General features: G+C 47.1%; 1 protein-coding gene across 3 annotated transcripts; it reads left to right on the top strand.

Moving 5' to 3' along the window:
* Positions 1 to 325: 325 nt before the first annotated feature.
* On the top strand, positions 326 to 23629 carry LOC144946017 (semaphorin-4D-like). Of its 3 annotated transcripts, none has more exons than XM_078874755.1 (14): positions 326 to 510; positions 10129 to 10283; positions 10796 to 10855; positions 12808 to 12903; positions 14525 to 14615; positions 15030 to 15146; positions 16256 to 16398; positions 18026 to 18213; positions 18422 to 18557; positions 19403 to 19625; positions 20328 to 20443; positions 20605 to 20768; positions 21472 to 21518; positions 22255 to 23629. In XM_078874755.1, the coding sequence occupies exons 1-14, from the start codon at positions 381 to 383 to the stop codon at positions 22509 to 22511; spliced, it is 1923 nt and encodes a 640-aa protein (XP_078730881.1). In that variant the 5' UTR covers positions 326 to 380; the 3' UTR covers positions 22512 to 23629. The 3 variants fall into 3 exon arrangements, with proteins under 3 accessions (XP_078730881.1, XP_078730880.1, XP_078730882.1); XM_078874754.1 differs by having other exon boundaries at positions 22249 to 23629; XM_078874756.1 differs by lacking the exons at positions 326 to 510; positions 10129 to 10283; positions 10796 to 10855; positions 12808 to 12903 and adding an exon at positions 13091 to 13165 and having other exon boundaries at positions 22249 to 23629.
* Positions 23630 to 24237: the final 608 nt, after the last annotated feature.

Raw genomic sequence — 24237 nt, 5'->3', positions numbered from 1 at the left:
TGTACATTATTATGAATCATGAAAAAGAATGAAAATTTAATTAATGATACATTTCATAGCCTGAGTCAATCCACCAAGGTACTGATAAGGGATTGTGCATAATTATAATGATCGAACAATGTTCATCCCATGCCAATCCGTTGGTGTATTTACGCCTTTTTAACACTCAACATCCTGACACTGGCGAGCGGGTCTCAATCATTATTACGCTCTTAAAATGGATGATTCATAATGTATAGAGCGTGGATGAGTAGCGTGGGGCGTTCCTAAACTCGCTTAAGGAAGTGTTCCGACCACTCATCCTCAACTGGTGCTACTGAACACGCAACAGCAGCGGCAGCAGCAGCAAGACCAACAACAGCTACAAAAGCAGCTGAGAGATGCTGTTCCCGGCAGGACCATTCACCGCCGTGGTGACAACTGCCCTGCTGCTACTGCTGGGCACCTGGCAACAGGTGCGTCTCTCTCAAGCCCTGGATCCCAGCAGCGGACATCCCGACACCGACGAAGGTAACGTGGTCGGGGCGGGTTTGGGGGGGCAGCGAGCCGTCGCTGGGGTGGATCGGGCGTGGCGGCTGCCACGCAAATCCGAGTGTGTTGAAGTGCTGCGAAAAAAGCGAGCAGCGGAGTTTGGTGGCAAATATGTTTGGTGGGGTGGTGCCAGCGGTCGCAGTAGCGGGTCTGGGGGGGGCACAGATAAGACCCACACTGAGCTATCGATACAGCTCTTTTTCAGAAGCAACCTGGCCACACATTATAGCTCAACGGAGTGGCTTATCGAGGGGAAATGTATAGCAGCCAAATCCTCTAAACGCGTGTTTCTAAATGTGGAGGGGAAAACCGGAGGACCCGGAGAAAAATCCACACGACCACGTGGAGAGATATGCAAACTCCAAATATACAGCAGGCGTCAGGGTCGGGATGGAACCCACGACCTGCATACCAGGCGAGGTAGTTAACATCTCGCCTCCGTTACAGCTCTGGGTTTAGGAGGAGCAGGCGGTGGGGTGGGCGGCGGGGCAGATGTCTATGGTGAAACAACTGTCATGTATTAAATATTTTAGTGTTGTAATATAAAGGGGGCAGGGTGCTGTGGTTAGACTCGGCTTCACATGAAGAAATACATTGCGGTTGGATGCTGACTTGGCTAATCGGCTGTGCAAGGTCGATTAGATTGGTAGCGTTTCAAATAGCGATTTAAAGCTTTCGTGACTGCATGGATTCATATTCTTGGTTCTTTCGGTGAAGTCACGTAGAAGGGAAATAATAAAATAATAAAAATTAAACGTAATGAAATAACATTTTCACGACGTTTCGGCCACAACACAAGCAGCCGTCCTCAGGTGAAGAACAGAGCTGTTGGAAAGACAGCTGTCCATTAGGAGTTCATTAGGACGCTGTTTTTCCGACAGTTCTGTTCTTCACCTGAGGACGGCTGCTTGTGTTGTCGCCGAAACGTCGTGAGAATTTTATTTCATCATGTTGTATTTTTATTATTTTATTACTTCCCTTCTACGTGACTTTACCGAAAGAACCAAGAATATATTTCCAATAGCGGTTATTTATCCATTGACAAACTGAACAATGCCATAAAAATGCGAAAGTTCCCCCTTCGGGTGGAGAGCTGTAAATAAATTAGTGCCGTCAATTGTCATCTTGGGCAGCACCACGACTGTCATGTGAAATACACGACACAGCGTTGGTGTACGGTGATTTTTTTCTGCAATATTTTGCTGTCTTTTCTTGGATTTTCTGTTTGCACTTAGTCACATATTCACTTTAAGATGTTTTTTGTTCATGTTTTTTGTTTGTTTTGGTTGCACCCGATTCAAGAGCCGAATGGCTCACAGGGCTATACCTAATAAATGAACTTGAATGAACTTAAACTTGAACGCAAACAACAATAATAATGCCCTTCGTTTAGAGGTGTGGGATTGCGTTGGCAGCGGTGCAAAGGTACAGACAAACTCAACACGACGCTCCTCAATAACACTGCCCTAAAGAGGAAAAAATGTTTCCAACATTAAACATTTGAGACAATGCCCCCGCTCCCCCGTCCCCTTCATAGCAAAGAGACCGCTTATTTATTGCTCATTTCCTTGCCAAACCCTTTTTAAAGTTCACATTTCCGAAATGACCAAATTGCCTGAGGTGCATCGGATCGTGTCACATCGCAGAAGCTGATTTTGTTGGCCTGGATGGTGTTTAAACTAGTGACCCCCATGCGTATGAGGTTGTTGTAGACTGCGAGATGACAGGGTGGGGAGCAGAAGGTAGTGGCGAACAATTGTTGTACTGTAGTATGCCCCGATTGCTAGGCCCCCCCCCCCCCCCATTTTTATCAACCCGCACTGAACAATGCGGTGAAGTATGGTCACATACTCTTTGGTTCTTTCGGTAAAGTCACGTAGGAATAAAATGAATCGCGACGTTTCGGGCGCAACACAAGCGTCCGTCATCAGGGAAAGCTTGGTCTGCTGCTGAGGCAGACTGTTTTAAAAGGTTTGAAATGGGTGTAGCCCAAGGGTCATAAAGAAGTGGCCGGGGCTAGTGATGTTAATGTGAGAAATTAGCGTGCAGCTGTAAGATAGGAGGAGAGCGGCCTCCTCGACGAGGGCACGGAAGTGGCTATGTTAATGTGAGAGATTAGCATGATGTTAATGTGAGAGATTAGCATGATGTTAATGTGAGAGATTAGCATGATGTTAATGTTAAAAATTAGCATGTAACTGTAAGATAAGAGAGCAGCCTCCTCGACGAGGGAGTGCAACCCAACGGGTGCAATCCAAAGGCATGTGAGCATGAGAGTGCAATCCAAAGGCATGAGAGTGCAATGCCAAGGACATGTGAGCATGAGAGATCTAAGATAAGAAAGAGGCATTGAGAGAGAGACACACACAGAGAGTCGGAAATAACAGCTGACATAGGCAGGTAGGATGGAAACATCACAGTCAGTTAAGACTTTACCTGGTTAATAACGTCCTTCCAATGATAGCTCAGTTTGTACCCATCCTATGGGTTGAAGTTGTGTCTGTGTTTATGGTCACATAACCCCACGACCCGCACGCTGTGGGGAGACCATCATCCAGCAGTGGATTGACAAATGGGTGTACATGCATGAGGATAATTTGTGTTAAACTTAGAACCAGAGCATGTTGTTGCTCTAACAGTGAAGCTGGGTTTAACGTGGTATGTTTAATATAGTTTGAAAGAAAAATAAAATAAAATGTTTGCTCAAACGTGACCAAAAAATATACCACATCGTATTGTTTAATAATTCACGTGACACTAATTGGGCCAAAAAAAAATACAAGCCTATTTTTATAATATTATACCAATTACTATAATGTCACTGACCCTAATTATCGAGGAAGTGCTGAATTTAATTGGACGCAGTCTACACGGGGGGTTAATGGGTCCGTCAATTGACATTTGATCTCCCAAATTAATCACCTCCCAAACAAAGCAAAATCTAATTTTTACAGAAAATAAGCAGGCTTAATCTACTGATGAAACCACGAAGGTCGAAACTGGCCCAGAGATTGCATTTTCTACTGCCTCGGTGTGCACGACTTGTGCTGTAAAACTCTCCGATGTGTTTTAGGGCCCTACGGTCGCCAACTTCTCCTCATGAATGAATTAAGTTCCTAAATGAGCTCCCAGCCTGTGGAGGGAAACGTCGGACATCGTGCCGAACAGCACGCGGTACGATACAAAAACACGTCGAGAGGGTTTTGCGTGTTTAAACAATTTCTCCTGTATGGCATTTCTCTCGGGGAGCCGGCTGACTGCAATCAGACACCACAAAAAAATGTAAACACAACAAAAAACACCGATTCTAGATTTTAAGTTTTCGTGACTGCAAGGGTCCATACTCTTTGATTTTTTCGGTAAAGTCACGTAGGTAAAAAATTAAATTAAAATAAATTAAATCACGACGTTTCGGAGGCAACACAAGCTTCCGTCTTCAGGTGGCACCGTCACAGCAAAATTTTACCTACGTGACTTTACCGAAAAAAACAAAGAGTAAGAACCACGGAGTTCATAGCCTCATTAAAATACCAAGCGCAGAGCCAGCGTCCACACCGCCCGTTCTACGGAGCCCCCTCCCCGCGGAATCGTAATATTTATTTATCCTGGAGAATTTCGATGAGCTAACTCTGCTCATGCTGGCCCTCTCTTCCATTCTCATACTCCTCGATCTGTCCTCAACTTTTGACACGGTTGACCATCTTACTCTTTTCGCCACTCTCTCTTCTCTTGGTGTCTCCGGCACACCGATGTCCTGGCTGAAGTGCTATCTCTCTCTGCCCACCTTTGCGGTCTCATTCCATCATTGCCACTTCACCCCCCCCCCCAGCCCCCTTCACTGTTGGTGTTCTCCAAGGGTCAGTTCTGGGTCCACTACTTCTTTTCTCTCTCTATATCTCAACACTTTTTTCTCACCACTTGCATCTTTTGCTTTCTTCGCTGAACTTTCCCCATCATTGATGACATCCACGTTTTCTTCTCATTCCCACCCTGTCCCACTACCTCTTTCCCTCTCTTTTTTTTACTATTTCCCCTATTTCCTCAGCCTGCAGCCTTGGCGTTATCTTTGACTCTTCCCTCTCACTCACCGATCACATCTCCGCGACGAACCCGTGCTTGCCGGTTTCATTCGTTCAACATTCGCAAAATCCCACCGCTTATTTCCACTTCTGCTGCAAAACTCCTCATCCAATCCCTTATCCGTACCCGTCTGGACTACTGCAACTCTCTCATGCTCAGTCTCCTCACTTACTCTTTTGCTCCCCTTCAGCAAATCCAAAACAACTCAGCTCGGATCATATTCAACCTTCCCTATCATTCCCATACCTCGACCCTCTTCGCCGCTGCCTGTTCAAATCCCTCACCCTGCTCTATAAATCTCTTCATGGTGTCGCCCCACCATATCTTGCCACGCTTGTATATTTCTATGTCGCCTTCACGCCCTCTACGCTCTCAATCTTCGCTGTCTCTCCTTCTGTTCCTCCGTCTCCTTGAGCTCAATCCACGCTTTCGCTATTTTTATTTTCACCCCCCTCCCCTCTACACTGGAACAAAATCCCCCTCCAGATGAAGCAGTCACCTTCGCTCGCTAGTTTCCGCTCCGCACTTCAAAGCTCACTTATTTTCCAGAGCTCACCCCGCGGCCCCCTTAATCTCCGCCTCCTAACCGTCACCGTTATTTTTTTCCCTCTTCGTATTCTCGTTATGTCGCTTTCACTCATTCTCGATTTATTCAATCCATTCATTCATCATCGTTTACCGCCATCAATTTCACTGTCACCGAATTCACGCTTCACAGAATTGTCCGTTGCTTCCGCTCATATATTTAATTCACCACGTCTCCACCATTAAATCCATATGTGCCATCGTTAATTTTGTGTGAAGGGCCTTGGACAAGGCGCTATATAAATTCCTTGAAGGAAATGTGTCCAGTAGGGGCAGGTCAGTTATGACAACAAACAAAACAAAAACCACGACGGAAGTGCAAATTATAGGACAGGTAAACATATCACTAAAAATAAATAGCTAAAATATAGAAAGTCTACGAGTTAAAATTGCCAATTATCAAGCTTGAGCAAGGCAACAAAACAACAGCAAAAACCTTCCCAGACCACACCACATCCCTCAATAAAAATTGCACATTCAAATTAAACTATCGATACATGGGTAAGAAGCATGATACCTTTCTTGCCAGTATCAAAATATAAGAATTGGTTTTACCCTTTCTGACAATAAAACAGTTGTGTTAAGATGTGAAAACACCAAACAGAAACCGTTTGCAAGGAATCATGTACTGCATTAGCCACACATACTTGTGATGAACACGCACAAGGTTTCCGTTTTGTGTTTTAACATCAGTTTAACACGTAGCAGGCTTTCACGACCAATATTATTCATAATCAACGTTTTTGGGTTAGATCGCGTTATTTATAAATGTGTCGTAACCCTCCACCACCCGACACGGCCAATCCGCAAAAAAGTGTCACGTTGACAAAAGACAAATAGTTCACTGTTTTAACATCTTAACACAACTGTTTCAGTGCCATAAACGATCAAAGCTGTTATGATATGGGTAAGAATGCTTACTTAACTCATCTTCATCCCCTATGGGACACAAGGCTACAATGAGCTCTCCATCTCGCCCTGTCGCTGTGATTTTCAGACCGCGTTCCACTCACTGGCATTGTATTCTTTGCAGGGAATGGATTCTTTGCTCCGATGCAAGTTTCCTACCACTACTCACCCATTGACATATTTCGTTGCTTCCTCTTAGTATCTTTCACACGACGGTCAATGGTACAGTGTATAATAACAAATAGTATAAAATTTATATGCTTAATACAATGTACAAAGTAATATATAGTATCGTAATTGTATAGTGAATATACAGCAGTGTGATATACATTAGAGTGGGTAGAATAATACATAGTGTAATATTACAATGTATAAGGTTTAGGGTGGTTTATAGCAATACAGTATATAATGAAATGTTGGGTTTGTCTATGGCAGTATATAGTACGGTGTAGACTCGTGTAATGTAAGAGAATAAAGTTTAGATGGAAGCATATAATATTTTTTACGACGTAGAATTGTAATGTATTACTTACTGTTAGTAACTCAGCTTATTGTAGAGTATATTTAGTATACTGATGATACTATGTAGTTTATACTTTAGTTGTTTACGTGGTGGTTTTAGTTACTGCAGCTACATACTATTAACACTCCTTCCTTTTATTAATGCTACCCCTATCCCCTCCCTTTGATGCTGCTAATCCTGCATAATGCACGGACATAAGTAGTACTATTCACATACCTGCATTTCCCATGTCCCCTCCCTTTGATGCTGCTAATCCTGCATAATGCACGGGCATAAGTAGCACTAATCACATACCTGCATTTCCCATATCCCCTCCCTTTGATGCTGCTAATCCTGCATAATGCACGGGCATAAGTAGCACTAATCACATACCTGCATTTCCCATATCCCCTCCCTTTGATGCTGCTAATCCTGCATAATGCACGGGCATAAGTAGTACTAATCACATTCCTGCATTTCCCATATCCCCTCGCTTTGATGCTGCTAATCCTGCATAATGCACGGGCATAAGTAGCACTAATCACATACCTGCATTTCCCATATCCCCTCCCTTTGATGCTGCTAATCCTGCATAATGCACGGGCATAAGTAGCACTAATCACATACCTGCATTTCCCATAACCCCTCCCTTTGATGCTGCTAATCCTGCATAATGCAAGGGCATAAGTAGTACTAATCACATACCTGCATTTCCCATAAATATGCTAAATTCCTCTTGATATGCAAATTCCATTGTCAAGGTGCTCTTCCCCCTCCAACCCAGCTTAAATATACGCTGCCAAGCCTGGTGGTGTTCATTCAGACGCTGTATTTCTGACAGACCTGTTCTTCACCTGAGGACGGCTGCTTGCGTTGTGGCTGAAACGTCGTGAGAATTATTTTATTATGTTTTATTTTTATTATTTTATTATTTCCATTCTACGTGACTTTACCGAAAGAACCAAGAAGATGAATTATGAGTTTAACAATGTTTACATTTTTTTGAACCACATGGATTTCATAACGCTGACCGTATGAGGATATTAACGTTGGCATTACTGTGTGTTCCGACTGATGAACCGTTCGAGTTACGAACGGGTCTCAGGAACGAATTCGGTTCGTAACCCGAGGACTGCCCGTATAGTGTAGATTTGCTAATAAGACATTTATGGATGAACAGGATCAAATGTAGCTTTCTTCTTGTATCCAGTAATGTGAGATTTAATTTTATGTAGATGTCGCAATGGTATGGTACACCTAGTGCAAATCGAAGAGTAGAATGATGAAGCGGGTTTAGTCTGTTTAGTATTTCATAATTAGCTGATAATTAAGCAGTGTCACAGTAGTCAAAAGGTGGTAGAATGATTGCTTCAACAATTTGCAGGCGCAATCAAATGGGAAATCAATGTTTCCGTATAAAAACCCTATTTTTTTCCCTCTGAGATGTGATCAGTGTGCGTGTTGAGTGTTACATTATAACAGACATTCACACAAAACACACACGGTTTAACACGTAGGCTTTCGGGACGAATATCTAAAATAGAGGTTTTTGGGTTTGATCGTGTAAAAAAAGTGTCATTAAACCCACCACCACCCGACACAGCCAATTAGTGACAAACCTTAATAATTGGCTGTGTCGGTGGTGGCAGGTTTAACGACACATTTATATTTACGCGATCGAACCCAAACACCTCTGTTATGGAAAATGCACACGGTAAAGAAATTGTGCTCACGGTCGATTCATTCGCACCTTCCAACGGATGCAGCACTCCCACAGCACTTCTTTTCAACGCGGATAGGAGAATCTCAGTGGCGTGAAACCCCATAGAGCCGGAACATCACCCCCAGTGTTCCTGAAAACAGTCCTCATTAGCTGGTCTGGTGTACAGTAATCGCCGAAAACACGCATACGATGAATCCGCATTGGGTAAGGTTTTACATGTACACTGCCAATAGCACGTGGGTTGCCTCGTGTTGATAAAATCTGCGGTGAAACTGGCAGTCGTGATGGTGGTGCAGACGGGATACAGATGCTGTGTGATACAGGTGCACCATTCGTGGTGCACGTTCAAAATTTCATGCGGGGGTTTTTTTTTACAAAAGCGTAACGGAAGTATTACAATGTGAGAAAATAATGAAGAAACGTTGGGTCGCTTGTCAAATGCGATCGTCTCAACGATTGTCTTCGTGTCAAACGTCTCCGTGACAGAGGACAGATTCGCAACCGTGATCTGGGGTAGAGGGGAAAAGACCTCTCCCCGAAACCTCCAAAAAGACGAAAGGGGGAGGTCTCAACTTGCCTTCTGCTGACCCCCACTGTCGTTACGCGTAAACAGATTTTGCATGTTTTTTTTCCGTGCACGTATTTCCTTGTGCAGTTGTCTTTAAAAAATAGTAATTTATAGTAACAGAAGTGAGCCGGTTCGTGGCATTAAGTTCTCTTTAAGTAAGTAACATTTTACAGGAAAAGAAAAAAACTGTAGATTGCCAATTGCGGTGCAAAGTTTATTTAAAATGCAGAAGCGGTACGATTTCAACATGCAGTGCCGTGGCATATTCAAAAGTATATTCTTACATGAGTTTTTGGGCCGTAACGTGTGTTGTTTGGGATGAGGTCCGATGTTTCACTTAACGTGCTAGAAGTTCAATGCACGGAGGGAAATGTGCCAGATGAACCTGGACACAATGTGGTTTCAGGTCGGGGCAGTCCCACACAGGTTCCACATTGCGTGTCCCCCTTCTCACGTCGTTTCGCAAATATACGTCGTCACTTTACTCTTATTAATACCACCACCACGTGACTTGCGTGGCCTCAACCCCACACTCGCGTAGACTGACAGCACCGTCCGTCCTTTCTCGTTATACGTCGCCTCTCACCCTTGGACTCCACCTACCGTGTCCATCGCTTTGATTGACGTCGTTTCGATGTTCGTCGTCGCACCTTTCAGCGAACGCATCACCGACGTAAACCGAGGTATTGCCGTATAAGGAATTTCAACAGGACCTACATATACAACATATTTGTTTCGATTTAAAGCTTTCGTGACTGCAGGGATTCATCTTCTTGGTTCTTTCGGTAAAGTCACGTAGAAGGGAAATAATAAAATAATAACAATAAAACATAATAAAATAATTCTCACGACGTTTCGGCCACAACGCAAGCAGCCGTCTTCAGGTGGAGAACAGGTCTGTCGAGAAGACGGCTGCTTGCGTTGTGGCCGAAACGTCGTGAGAATTATTTTATAATGTTTAATTTTTATTATTTTATTATTTTCCTTCTACGTGACTTTACCGAAATAACCAAGAAGATAACCATATTTGTTGCTATGTTTGATTTTTTTTACGTACTGTATGCTCGATTTTAGACATTTAACGGACATTATTTAATGTTGTCAATAATTAATGTTTGCGCGCGCACCATGTCAGGTAAGTGGTCTGCCGCTTTCGGTCTTTACGCGCGTTACAAACGAAGTTAACTCAAATATCCGCTTGCGTGTGTCTATCCGCTTGCGTGCGCATAGAGTTGCGAAGCTGGGGGGTGGAGCGCTTCCTCAAGCCGGGCCTGGCGGCCTCGGTGCTGCTGCTGGAGCCCGAGCGTGGAGCGCTGTTCGTGGGGGCGCGTGGAGTCGTGCTGCGTCTCACGGCCGCCAACGTCAGCTTGAATCCCAGCCTCGAGGTAACGCAGCGCCACCTGTGACGCATCACACAGCTCCATTCTGTAGCGGCTCCACCCTCCTGTATCGCAGGCTCCACCCTCGCAGCTCCACCCTCCTATATTGCGGCTCCACACACGCCCCACTCAGCCCCACTATCCGCCGACTGCTTATAGGGCAGTGGTTCTTCACCTTTATTGCAGCTTTGCACCCCAGTCCACGTGCCGCACCCCTCCCCAATAACCATTAGCGGGTGACGTCACTCCACATGGGGCAACCACCCGCCCACATGAATAATCATGAGCTGAACAATTTTTCAATTGAATATTTCAGATTTACTGCAATATACACCCGTCCTTGGCAAACAAGCTAGTAATTAATATATGTATTCTAGAAAGATATTTGGTAAAAAAAAAAATCATCATGCAAATAAAAAATGGTCAAATTTTTTTTTGTAGGCCCTTTAGTTTTCTTAGGCCCTTGCGGGCACTGCATGTTGGATAATACGACCCTGACCTTTGCCGTGTGCCCACAGATCTCTTGGGATGCTGAAGAATCTTCCAGGGACCTATGTAGCAGTAAAGGCAAGACGGTGGTGAGTCGCTCGCCGACTTTCTACATCCGTTGAGATTCATCCACATGTCTGTACAGAGCTTCCAATGTCCAGGCAAACCCAGGATGCGTTCCCCAATACCAGAGCGTAAATCGAAAGTACTTACTTAAATCGAAGCAAGGAGATGGGATGGTGGATCATCACGTGATACAGAACCTACTACTACTGCTAGGAATAGTACTACTACTAGTCATAGGCACTCGTAGTTGTAGGTAGTATTTAGTAGTTGTAGGTAGTAGCAGGTCCTACCTGCCATAAGGGATTTTGGATCATAACCTGATACACAACCTAAACAGGAGATGCTCAATAACCCATTGTGCATCCGTACCGTACAACCGTTGGTGTGAAAAGTTGATATTATCGATGCATCAAGATACATTCCCGTGTCTATGATACAATATGTATTCTTATTAATAGTTTATTATATATATATAAAAAAGTAGTTTACACTTGTATGAATAAAGTCGCAATAAAGGCGGCATGTGGAGGGGGGCGATATGAATAGAGGATGTGTAGACACGACAGATACTGCTGCCGAGAGAAACGCAAACGCTTTGGGCGCCACCTACCGCACGAACTACAAACCTGTCAAGCCCTCATCAGTGCCCTAGCTTCTAACAGACCAATTCAGACCTTACTGGTCACCCCGTGCCCTTATACATCTCAACGTTCATCCTACAAAGGCACTATACACGACTCTACTATACACTATATTACTATACACTACACTATACACTGTAGTGTATAGTGTAGTGTATAGTATAGTGTACAGTGTCGTGTATAGTGTAGTCTATAGTGTAGTGTGTAGTGTAGTGTATAGTGTAGTCTATAATGTAGTGTATAGTATAGTATATAGTGTCTTGTATAGTGTAGTGTATAGTGTAGTGTATAGTGTAGTGCCTCCATCGAACCCAATCTGTTCACTTATCGACCATTCCCCTGTTAACGATGGGCTGTTCGAGGTACAGTGAATATTAATTGACGTATAAATCAACAGTGTTTATTTGAATACCATGTGTTAATATTGTTGTTTGCTATCTTTATGTATTCATATCCATTGTTTACATATTATTAGGTATTTTTGGGGCAAAAAAGGAGTAACTTTCGATTGCTTCAGAACGAATTAAGTCTTTGATGTGGAATTCCTAAACTGGCTTAGCGAGCGATTTCGTGGAACCAATTGCCGTCGTTAAGAGGGGTCCTACTGCACGTTATAGCGAAAGTGCGTACCATGGGAGGGCTTTAATCGGGGCATTACTGTAATTCTGTAAAGCATGAAAGGCTATAGCCATTCACGAAACAAACATCTTACACAATGCAGGTAGCATATGGGGTGGAAATGGGCCGGAACGCTGTGGTGGGAGTGACATTTTTAACGGAACTGCGTTAAGGAAGTAACCAGGTGGGAAAAGTCTCTCTCTATATATACACATCCTGTATAGATCTATGTATATATGATTCACACGTGTCTGTCCGTCACGCTTTCGACCTCCCAAACGGTATGCGTGATGAAACGTAACAGAAATTTTACATTGTTTTATTATTTGAAATGACCGTGCTAAAGCAGGGTGAAAAAGTAATGTATTGGTCAGTGCTCTCTATGTATATATGCTGTGAAGAAGTTACATTGTTTGAAACATCACGATTATTGTATTTTTGTTTCTTTAAAGGCCATTGACAAATGTGTTGTGTTTTCTGAATTGCCAGGCCAGTAGCGGCATTTCTGGTTATAGCCAAACCCAAAATCACGGAGAGTGGAGAAGCTTCATCAGCACAGTCATAATAATTACAGAACTCCTATCATGATTAGGGACAACACACAAAATCAACGTGGAAATTACACCACTCACGTTGTTTTTTGACTGTTTGCGTGACGTCACCGTTGACCCACGCCGGTCGGCCTTACCCGGCATGCCGTGCTGGTGTTCCCGCAGGACGAGTGCCACAACCACGTGCGGGCACTGCACCTCAACGGCTCGCACCTGCTGGCCTGTGGCACTGGCGCCTTCAGCCCTGTGTGCGCGCACTTTGTGAGTGAGAACCTCCGGGCACCCCCGTCTGCCTGCGTGCATGCACGGTGCCTACTTACCCACGCAACGGCTGAAAAAACACACTGCTGAGATAATGCTACCAAATATGTATAGCAGCCGTATACTCTGAACGCATGTTTCTAAATGTGGAGGGGGAAACCGGAGGACCCAGAGAAAAAATCACGCGACCATGGGGAGAACATGCAAACTCCAAGTATGCAGGGTCGGGATCGAGCCCACGACCTCCTATATACCAGGCGAGGTAGTTAACATCTCACCACCGGGATGCCCCTTTGAAAATGTATCCATTGCACAAAGCACAAACAGAAAGGCATGTGCGCAAAAATCAAGGCTGCAATTATTATTTATTGGGGAACCTTTTTTTTGCCAAGGGCCATTTGGATATTTATAACATGATTAACGGGCCATACAAAATTATCAACTTAAAAAATTGCCTGTTATATTTGGTTAAACACTTAATTAACTCACCCGGTTGCCTTGGCAGGGCCAGACCAAATGATTTCCCGGGCCTTATACGGCCCGCGAGCCAGACCTTCCCCACCCCTAAACGATGATTTGACTTGTACTCTTTGGTTCTTTCGGTAAAGTCACGTCGGAATAAAATAAATTAAATCACGACGTTTCGGGCGCTACACAAGTGCCCGTCATCAGCTGGGACAACCACAGCAAGAAACAATTGCTGAATTGTTATACTCGATGTTGGAGCTTGCACGTCTCCACTCCCCCTACCCCACACCCCCACCCGTCTCTATCTCTCCTCCCTGGCTCCTCCCCCCTCTCTGTCTCTCCTCCCTGGCTCCTCCCCCCCTCTCTATCTCTCCTCCCTGGCTCCTCCCCCCTCTCTATCTCTCCTCCCTGGCTCCTCCCCCCTCTCTGTCTCTCCTCCCTGGCTCCTCCCCCCTCTCTGTCTCTCCTCCCTGGCTCCTCCCCCCTCTCTTACCTATATAGCCTCTTGTTGCAGCAGCCATTTTGCCCACTTCAGCAATCACGATAGCTGTATCAAGTTACTTGATACAGCTATCGTGCTGTGACGGTTCCACCTGAAGACGGAAGCTTGTGTTGCCTCCGAAACGTCGTGATTTTTATTTTAATTTTACTTTTATTAATTTTAATTATTTACTTACGTGACTTTACCGAAAAAACCTAAGAATAAGTCGTGATTTAATTTATTTTCTACCTACGTGACTTTACCGAAAGAACCAAAGAGTACGGATCACTGCAGTCACGAAAACTTCAAATGTAGATTGATTTGACTTGTGGTAATCTGCGGATCTACCTGCAGATCCAGGTTCGGACTGAACTCGCCAATGGCGTACTCTGTTGCTGACCTTGTACATCGAACACCAGCTGTCATGCTCATCGCTTTAGCAGCAGTCAACCCATACGGTTTACCCTGTATTCTTGTACAGAGAGATTGAGTAAAAAACATGTTTTTGTCTATTTGTTTATGTTTCTCCCTTGTGATGGGACATTGTAGGATGAATTTTGAGATTTATAAGGGCACGGGGGTGACCAACATGGTTTGAATTGGTCTGTAATAAGGTAGGGCACAGATAAGGGATTGACAGGGATGCGTGCCCATCACTTTCTCCATTTGCAGGACCCTGACAATGGCACAATGCTCAGCACAGTGGATATGACAAACAAGTTCGTGTACAACCCCGCGAGCCCATGCATCTCCGTGCTCATCAGTGAGTGATACCGAGCCTCCTGACTGCGTGGCAAATTCGGGTTGCCGCTAAAGTTACGCTTTGCCATTGCTCTTGTTTCGTTCAACCTAGTCAGAAAATGTATATGCATGTGCATAAATGTGGCATCCCGGTTGGATGGCACGCGATATTGTTTTGGACTCGTTTCTTGCATGGGCGATAATTACACTCTGCCGTCAAATCCTCGTCCGCGTGATGGCGGGCGGGGGTGATGTCACTCGGCTTCCCGCCCCATGCGTGTAGTGAAAGTACGAGTCACAAAGTGTACGAATCGGGGTCGGTGGCATATGAGCGGGTCCGCATGCTCTGAGCCCTTCCCGTATTTTTCACGTTGTTTGTGTTGTGAGCCTCGTGTCTTGTGCCAAGTACCCGTTTAATGCTGCCCACTCTTTGCAGATAACAGCCTGTACTTGGCGACAAGCAAGGATTTCAAGGCAACGCTAAACAGCATCTTCCGGACAGATGGATCTCATAGAATGTTTGCGACTGAGGGAAGCGCTGCTACTCTCAATGGTAATTGATGAGTTAAACATCGCTTCTCTTTCTAAAAAATGCAGTCCGATATGCCCCCCCCCCCCCCACTGTTCCCCTCTTGTCTCATGCATATCTCTGTATGGTCTGTGTAATCTTCGAGCTTTGCACATCCATACAGGACAACAGACTCCTGTGCATGGCCAAGTGACCCAGTCGACCCCCAGCGTTCTGACTGATGTCACAAGCAACTCACTTGTCATTAGCCGTGGCTGCTATAAATGTCCACATGATCAGCCACTTCATTGAGCTATCATTTGTGATAGCCAGGTCGTTTTTGAAAAATAAGCTAACAGGTTAGTGGGCTTTACGTGTTAAAATAAAAATAGTAAAAAAAAAATGATTTGCTTACCTTTGCACTCCTATCGTGTTTTAGTACTCGTTGTTGTTGTAACGTTGTGACACACCCCTACTGAACATCTGTGACAAAGAGCGTTATAGCTCATTGGATTCCTCCAGTATTCGAAGGAATATTCCCTTTCGGATATTCTGATTCTCTGGCTCTGCCTGGCCCTGAACCAGAATTCGATTATTTTTTCGTGAGGCCAGTGTGTCTTGGTTCTGGCTTGGCTTGGGGAAACAGCCAGGTGAAAGTCACTCGTCCCACGAGGACCGCACGCTGGCTCGGCCAGGGTGTGCTGGTGGAGAAGGGGTGTGGGCATTAAACCCAGGGCAGGGGGGGGCTCTACCAGAGGTCGCAAACGGGGTTTGATTCCTTACCCGTACCCAGCCGCATCAGGGTCGCAAACGGGTACCCGTACCCTACCCGATACCCGGCTACCCGTACCCAGCTGGGTATCGGGTAGGGTACGGGTACGGATACCCGATTGCGACCTCTGGGATGAAGCCGTGTTGCAGGCGCGGGTGGGTTGATTCTAGGAACTTGAATTGTGAGAAGAGACAAGACGTTGGGAAATGAGTGACAAACGGTGACTCACCAGTGACTCACGGCCTACCCGTACCCGTACCCGGCCGCACCAGGGTCGCAAACGGATACCCGTACCCATACCCGGCCGGGTACGGGTAGCCGGGTATCGGGTAGGGTACGGGTATCGGGTACCCGATTGCGACCTCTGGGCTCTACGTTACAGATCCCACCTTCGTGGCCTCGGAGGTGGTGGAGCCCGGCGATGGAGGGGGCGGCCGCCACGTGTACTTCTTCTTCACCGAGACGGCCATGGAGTACGCCTACATCCTCCAGCCGCGGGTGGCGCGCATCGCTCGCGTCTGCACGGTGGGTTCGGTGGAAACATCTTCGTCGTCGTCCGTCATTTCGTCTTAATTATCCTGCTTCATGTCCATTTGTCGGTGCATTGACTTGTCATTATCAACACAAAAATAAATATCCGTTTCTCCGCGTAAAAAATAAAGGTATTTCTTACACGAACCACGAACCGCACAGCCTTCTGTGAGTGCACATTCTCAGCAGCATTATTGCTAAACAAGCAAACTCTGGAATTGATTTTAAAATGCAGTGTCTCATCGGCAGAGACAAATATGAATGAAAACCGACACGTTAAGTTCAATCTGAGATAAATACTTTCACCGTCGAGCTTAACACCTTTATTTCTCCATTTAAAGTTTTCGAAAATATATTCTCGTGTTGCTATGACAATCCTCTTCAGTTTTGTTCGAGGATTTTGAACGTTTTTAGAGTTAATTCTTGATTGAGGCTTTGGTTTGTGAAAGCTTAGATGACCGCTTTCGATGGCTGCTGTTATGGTACGCCACGGTGACGAGATGTTAACTCCTTCACCTGGCTTGCAGGAGGTCGTGGGTTCGATCCCGAACCTGACGTCTGTTTGTTTGGAGTTTGCGTGTCTCTCCGTGGTCGCGCGTATTTTTCTCCGGGTCCTCCAGATTTTTCCCTCCAGATTTAGAATCAACATCATGCGTTTAAGAGTATTTGGCTACGATAAATGTCCACGCGATAAGCCACTTCGTTGCTTTATCACTTGTGGCCAGGTCGCTTCTGAAAAAGAGCTATATAGCAGAATGGGGCTATCCTGGTAAAATAAAAATAAATGTATAGTTTAGTTTTCACGAAATCAAATTCATTTTCATTATCTACAAAGCCAGGCAAAGGTGTTCATTTGTCTTACCTATAATTTGATGGACAGCATCAATGTCAGCTGATCATCAAGCATGGTCCCACGGAGAGAATGATACAATGTAATAATACAAAATTTAAGTTTATAACTGGCATATCCTGATGTTTGTAAGCGGAATGTTAATTATTTATTTGCATCTTGCACAAAGATACAAGTTCACAAAGGCGGTGGCTTCTCGTCACTACGTAAACAGGCGTGTGTCCTGGCCCCTGGTAAACACCTGCGAATGATAGTTCACGGAAACCGCTATAGAACCGACCCCTACCGTCAGCTGTGAAGCCGTGGCTCGCGCATTCAATATGTGTGACCTCTTTCCAGCCAAAGGTTAAAATCGTTCACTTATTCACTCTGCGTCAGTCCTCGATGATCGATCAATCGAACTTAATCCTCTCCCGTTCCGATGGGTCTGCAAGTTGCAGGGTGGGTGTCCCGTTGACTGCAGAATCTCGGAACGTGCAAGTGGTCCGGCGTTAATTTCATTTAGAGAGGCGCAGCGCCATTATTTTTAAAAACACTTTATTCACCGCAGAGAACTGTAGCGGCACGACCGCATTCTCTGCAATAGCTGGCGCCAAACTGTGCCGCACGCTCTCCTGCGTGGCCTTTTACTTCCGATTCCGTTCCGATGACTTGTTTATTTATACCGGAGAAATCTGAACACGTGCGTCATCGCAATGCGAAAGGGTTTCGTTTACTTCGCTTTGACGGACGGGGAGGTCGCCGTTGGGCTTTGCCACGAGCTGCGTGCAGGACGACAAGGGAGGGCGGCACATTCTGCAGAATAAGTGGACCTCCTTCGTGAAGCTGCAGCTCGAGTGCTCAGTGGCCGACCTGCAGCTGCCATTCAGCATCCTGCACGACGTCTCCACCCTGTGCCCGCCGCACTCCGGGGACAGGCGTGAAGACACGCGCTTCTACGCCCTGCTCGCCATGCAGTGGTGAGCCGCGTTGTGGCGATGTGTCTCCCCCGGTGTCATGACACCCTGGTGCTGCCACCAGGGTCCCTGGACTCGAGTTCCCACTTGCTGAGAGCCGTGGGTCCAGAACCACTGTGCTGACCCCCCCCCCCCAGTGTCTCTCCCTGCACTGCCCTTCGCCCCCACTATCTCCTTGCATTTCCCAGCAGCCGTCTCTGTTTCCCTGCAGGGGAGACCTCCCGTACTCTGCCGTCTGCGAGTACACGCTGAGCGACGTGGAGGAGGCCTTCGCTCGGCCGCCTAAACGAATGTTCAAGATCGTGACGGCAGACTCCACCAGTACCGTCACTCTGAGCCCCGGCACGGTAAGCTCGCCGCCACCACCGCCGCGACCTCCCGGCGCGGTGGGGAGCGAGTGGGGGCATCGCTCGCCCCGGCCCAACTCAGCCACGGCTCCCGCGGCGTTAATTACGTTTACGGAATTAGTGACGAAAATATCCATCAACGTTTTGTCGTTGAACCTGCCACCACCCAACACAGAGGTAACGTGACCCACGCACCAACATTTTAAAAAACTAAGAGTGGACCGCAACGTTTGACAGCTTTCGCAGACTGCACGAAGAGAATGGCGATATGAAACGCACGGACTGAGACTCGACAAATTCTACCGGTTGTCATGGATTAAGACCTAGACGCAAATAAAAATGCTGATACTGGTAGGGACCCACTGGTTCCACCAGCCCACAGGGGATTATTGTATCCGTCCGTGGTGCAGGGATGGGCTGGGTGGGGAGGGAGGGGCTGGGTGGGGAGGGTGGGGAGGAGCTGGGTGGGGAGGGGAGGGTGGGGCTGGGTGGGGAGGGGAGAGTGGGGAGGGGCTGGGTGGAGAGGGTGGGGAGGGGCTGGGTGGGGAGGGTGGAGAGGGGCTGGGTGGGGAGGGTGGGGCTGGGTTGGGGGTGGGAGGGGTGGGGCTGGGTGGGGAGGGGCTGGTCACCCCGTGGTGCCCTTATAAAACTCAACGTTTCACCTACTCACGCCGGCTTGTGCCCGCCCTCACAGTCGACCATATTTGCGGAATACACCACGCCGCCGTTGACCCTGCAGGCCATTGACCGAGCAACCCAACGATCCTACCAGCTCCCTCCGCAGGAGGAATGTGTTTAAATGAGCACTGAAACGACCTCCCCACATGTCCCTCTCCGCGCGGCAGTGCATCACTCCTGAGCTGAGAAATTCCAGCATTAATTCGTCCGAAGACCTCCCGGACGACTACCTGGCGTGGATGCAAAACCACCCGAGGCTGCAGGAGACGCTGCGGCCTCGCGAAGGCCTCCCGCTGCTGCTGAGCCGCAGCCACACGTACACGAGGGTGGCGGTCGCCACGGCAACCGCGCTGGACAACCGCACGCACCTCGTGCTCTACCTGGGCACGAGTAAGTGCGCCGCCGGCATCGACGTCACGAGCATCGGCGGTGCTCTCGTCGGCAACATCACCGCCACCGTTAACCAACACCGGCATCACTGCCGTCGTAGCGACCATCATCTGCAAAAATCCCCATGGATCATCACCACCTCCACAATTACTACCGTAACCATAGAGCATCGCCATGGATCACCACTACCATCACCAACACTAACACCACTGTCGTCGTCATCATCATCATCACTTCCATCACCAACACCATTAGCACATCACTATCACAGCTATCACCACTGTCACCACTACCATCATTACCACCATGATCATCATCATCATCTACTTCACTATCACCAACATTACCATCACTGCCACCATCACCAACCCTGCCATCATCATCATCATCACCACCTCCACAATTACTACTGTAACCATAGAGCATCGCCATGGATCACCACTACCATCACCATCACTAACACCACTGTCATCATCATCATAACTTCCATCACCAACACCATTAGCACATCACTATCAGAGTTATCACCACTGTCACCACTACCATCACCATCACCTCCTTCACTATCACCAACATTACCATCACCGCCACCATAACCAACCCTGCCATCATCATTATCACCAACTCCACCATCCTCATCACGACCATCACTGCCACCGCCGCCGTGACCCCTCACCGTGCGCGTCTGTGTCGCTGTGCCAGAAAACGGGTCGTTACACAAGGCGGTGCGTGTGGACGGGAAGACTCGCATCGTCTCACAGACGCAGCTCTTCGCTCACAACGAATCCATCCTCAGCATCGTCGTGTCAGCCAGCACGGTACGGCCGGGGAACGCGGAGAGAACGGTCCGAGCTCATTGTCACCGTCACGATCATCATTGTTGTTGCCATCATCACGTTCTGTGTTGTCTTGCCGTGTGTACGCATGCATGCACCTGCTGGCGGTGGTGCTGTGTGCTGTGTGTGCTCTATGTGTACAGGGCACGCTGTACGTGGCAGCCTCCTCGGGTGTGGCCCAGCTGTCTCTGCACGGCTGTGCCATGCACGGGGGCTGTGAGCGCTGCCTCCTGGTCCGAGACCCCTTCTGCGCCTGGGACACATCGCGATCCCTCTGCACGGCCGTGCGAGCAGGGGACTCCCCACGGTGACCCCCCCCACCCTTCCCCTGACCACTCCTGTAGGATCAGCCGAGTTTTCGTTCATTAGTTGTGATGTGGCACTGGTGGTTGTGGTGGTGATGGGAGCGGTGGTGTTGGGGGAGGATCAGAAAAACACACCACAGTGAGCAGAGTGCCGGGCAGATACACCACATCGCAGTAACTGAATTCATGACACCGGGGTCTGTAAATTAATTAATCAAAATGAGTTTTTTTAAAGGCAAATTTCTTGAAACCAAGACAGCTGGACTTAAAAATAATTCTCCATTCAAATGTTAACCCCGTGCAATTAAAATAGCGATTCGGTTCATCTGCAATCATGCAACGTGTAGAATGTCTTTAGTTTTCATCTGTGAAAGCCAGGCAGAACAGGAAACATTTGTTTTTACTTTGGACGGCCAGGCGGTCCTTTATGTGGCGAAGTAGGGGTTGGGAGGGTGGGTCGGGAGGGTGGGGCTGGGTGCCCGCCCTTACAGTCGGGCATATTTGCGGAATACACCACGCCGCCGTTGACCCTGGCCATTGACCGAGCAACCCAACGTTCCTACCAGCTCCCTCCGCAGGAATGTGTTATAACTGAATGGGATGGTCGTAGTGTAGTGGTGCTGGTGGTGGTATTTTTGTGGTGTTACAAAGGGAATGCTGCCAAGTGATGCACCAACATTATTGTGAACATTTGTTGTTTTGCAGGAGCCTGCTGCAGAACCTGACGCATGAAGACGCCCAGGCTTGCGGTGGTGAGACCCCAAAATCCCCGCCTTGGGAATGCTAATCAGGGGAAATAAATAGATTCACAGTATATTTCACCCAAATAAATATAATCATTGTAAGTGTAATGTCTTAGATCATCAGCCATTGTCGATTCACTGCTGGATGAAGGCCTCCTCCCTGCACCTTCATCTCCCTCCTCCACATGAACTAATCTCGTAGCTCCATCTCCACGGTGGTGGTCACCTCTCATGCGTCCTCTCCGTTGGATTCCACTCTCCGTCGCCACTCTCTCGGAGGCCATCGCCGCGTCGGGTGATGTCCTGCCCAAGCCCGTTCGCCTTCGTTGCTTCTCATGGTCAACTCGTTCAGAATCAATGCGAATGTTCACTTATACTGCAGGAGGAATCCAATGAGCTGTTGGAAGATTTTTTTTCACGGATGTCCAGAAAGGGGGGCGGGGTCAGCAAGTTACGACAACAGACAATACGAAAATATATAGGCGTGCGAAGTAGCAAAAACGTAAGCAAGTCACTAAACAAATGAATCATGTATATGAGTACAAATTGCATAAGTATATAATTTCCTGCCGGAGACTAAATGCCAGCTTGGGAAAGGCAGAATAACAAAAACAGCATTCCCCGATACTGTCCACTGATGAACATCCCAGAGTAATTCATCCTCTGTTGTTCAAAATGTTCAATCTGAAAGCGCGATGTTGACGGGTTTCTCATTCCACTGAACCCTGTCGCTTTGCAGGTGCAGAGGAAGAAGTGACCATCTTGGAGCGGCAGACAGGAAGCACGTGCAATAGCTATCACAAGGAGATGGTGACCGGGTGGATCTTTTTCGTCTTGTCCGCCTTGTCCGCCTTAGTGTTAGGTGTGCTGCTGTGCAGACAGCAGGCGTGCTTTGAGTGCGTTAAGTACGATCGCGCAGAGACGATGAAGACAGTCCCTGACGGTGACTCCAAATGCACGGCGCAGAATGGAAATACGGTGGCCGCGCTGAGCAAACCTTAGCCCGCGCCCAGTGTCCGCCGCCGTCTCTCATCATGCGTGTGACGAGGAGGCTTGAGCTGGTCGAGAAGGGTCTTTATTCTCAACGCCAACTCACACTTCCACTCGTCATCCAAAGCCAACCCCGAATTCTCCAACTCGGTCTCCTTTGTATTCTTGGGTCTTTTGGTAAAGTCACGTAGATAGGTTCAAAGAAAATAACAAAAAATTAAAAAAATAATAAAAAATAAAACTACGGCGTTTCGATCGCATCAAAAGAAGGGGACGAATGCTTGTGTTGCGATCAAAACGTCGTAGTTTTTTTTTTTACCTATCTACGTGACTTTACCGAAAAACCCAAGAATATGAATTCCTGCAGTCACGAAAGCTTTAAGTCAAGATTCAGTCTCCTCTTATAGCCCGTCTCCCCACTATGCCGTCAATCACCTTCTCGTGTTTTTTTGCCCTTTTACCATCCTTCTCCGCACCAATCCAATCGGAGTGTCCTCCACTCCAGAGCCGGCCCTAGACCTTTGGGAGCCCTAAGCAAAATTTGGTTGGAGGCCCCTTTGATGTATGATTTTTTTCACCCCCGAGCTAGCAGTGACTCTAGGGGGCCCTCTGCTGGCCACGGGGCCCTTTGCAATTGCAAGGGTCGCTTAGTGACTGGGCCGGCTCTGCTCCACTCAATCGTCGGATTGCGTGTCGTGTACGGCAGTGCTTCAGTGACCCCTGACCCTTAACCCGTGGTTGTGCGGTGTTTGTGTGTGACGGTGGCAGACGCCGTGTCACCCTGCGGCAGCGACTGTGGCTGTTCGTACATTTTACGTAAGACGATCGCTCCTGCGGAAAAGTGTGACGCTTTATAAAATTATAATCGGTGTGCACGCTAGGGATACAACGCATCACGTAGTGCTGGCACGATATAATTTGTTGCACATGAGAGAGGGGGGGTGGCGTCTTTATTTTAAAATAAATTGCCCCCTTACCACCTTATATTAAATGTAAACTATACTTCTAGATTTGAATCTTTCGTCACTGCAAGGATTCATACTCTTAGGTTTTTTCGGCAAAGTCACGTAGGTAAAAATAAATAATAATAAATAAATAATGGGAATAATAATAGAAATAAAATAATACATCACGACGTTTCGGAGGTAACACAAGTCTCCGTCATCAGGTGGGACCGTCACAGCTGAATTTACTGTATTAGTACTGTATTAAGTACTGTATTAGTACTGTATTAAGTACTGTATTAATACAGTAAATTTAGCTGTGACGGTCCCACCTGATGACGGAGACTTGTGTTGCCTCCGAAACGTCGTGATTTATTATTATATTTCAATGATTATTAATATCATTTTATTGATTATTTTTTATTTCCGGCGGCCGGCCTACGCCGAGGTGTTTTGTTTATGAACAGGAATTTGTTTTACTTTCACCCCCCAAAGCCCCCCCCCTCTCCTCCTTTTATTGTTGTTGAAATTTTCTCCGATTGACACCGTGGGTGTGCTGCGCCGTCTCGCACGCGGATGGACGTCGGGCTCGCTCACGTAATTCGCAAGCTGCCCCACAAACGTTTGGTCGGCGTCGTGGTCCGAAGTTTCCAAAATCGAAAGCTGCCCGCAAACTCCTCAATTAGGATCATGCGGAGAAATCATCGCCCCCCCCTCCCTCCTCCTGCTTACTGGCAGACCAAAGCCGACTTTGATTAATAATATTAACGTGTTTAAGCAAACAGATAGTCCAC

This window comes from Lampetra fluviatilis, chromosome 39 (genome assembly GCF_964198595.1).
Source record: "Lampetra fluviatilis chromosome 39, kcLamFluv1.1, whole genome shotgun sequence".
NCBI classification, from domain to species: Eukaryota; Metazoa; Chordata; class Hyperoartia; order Petromyzontiformes; family Petromyzontidae; genus Lampetra; species Lampetra fluviatilis.
Note: the sequence above shows the minus strand (reverse complement) of the source record. Positions and strands in the feature narration are given on the sequence as shown.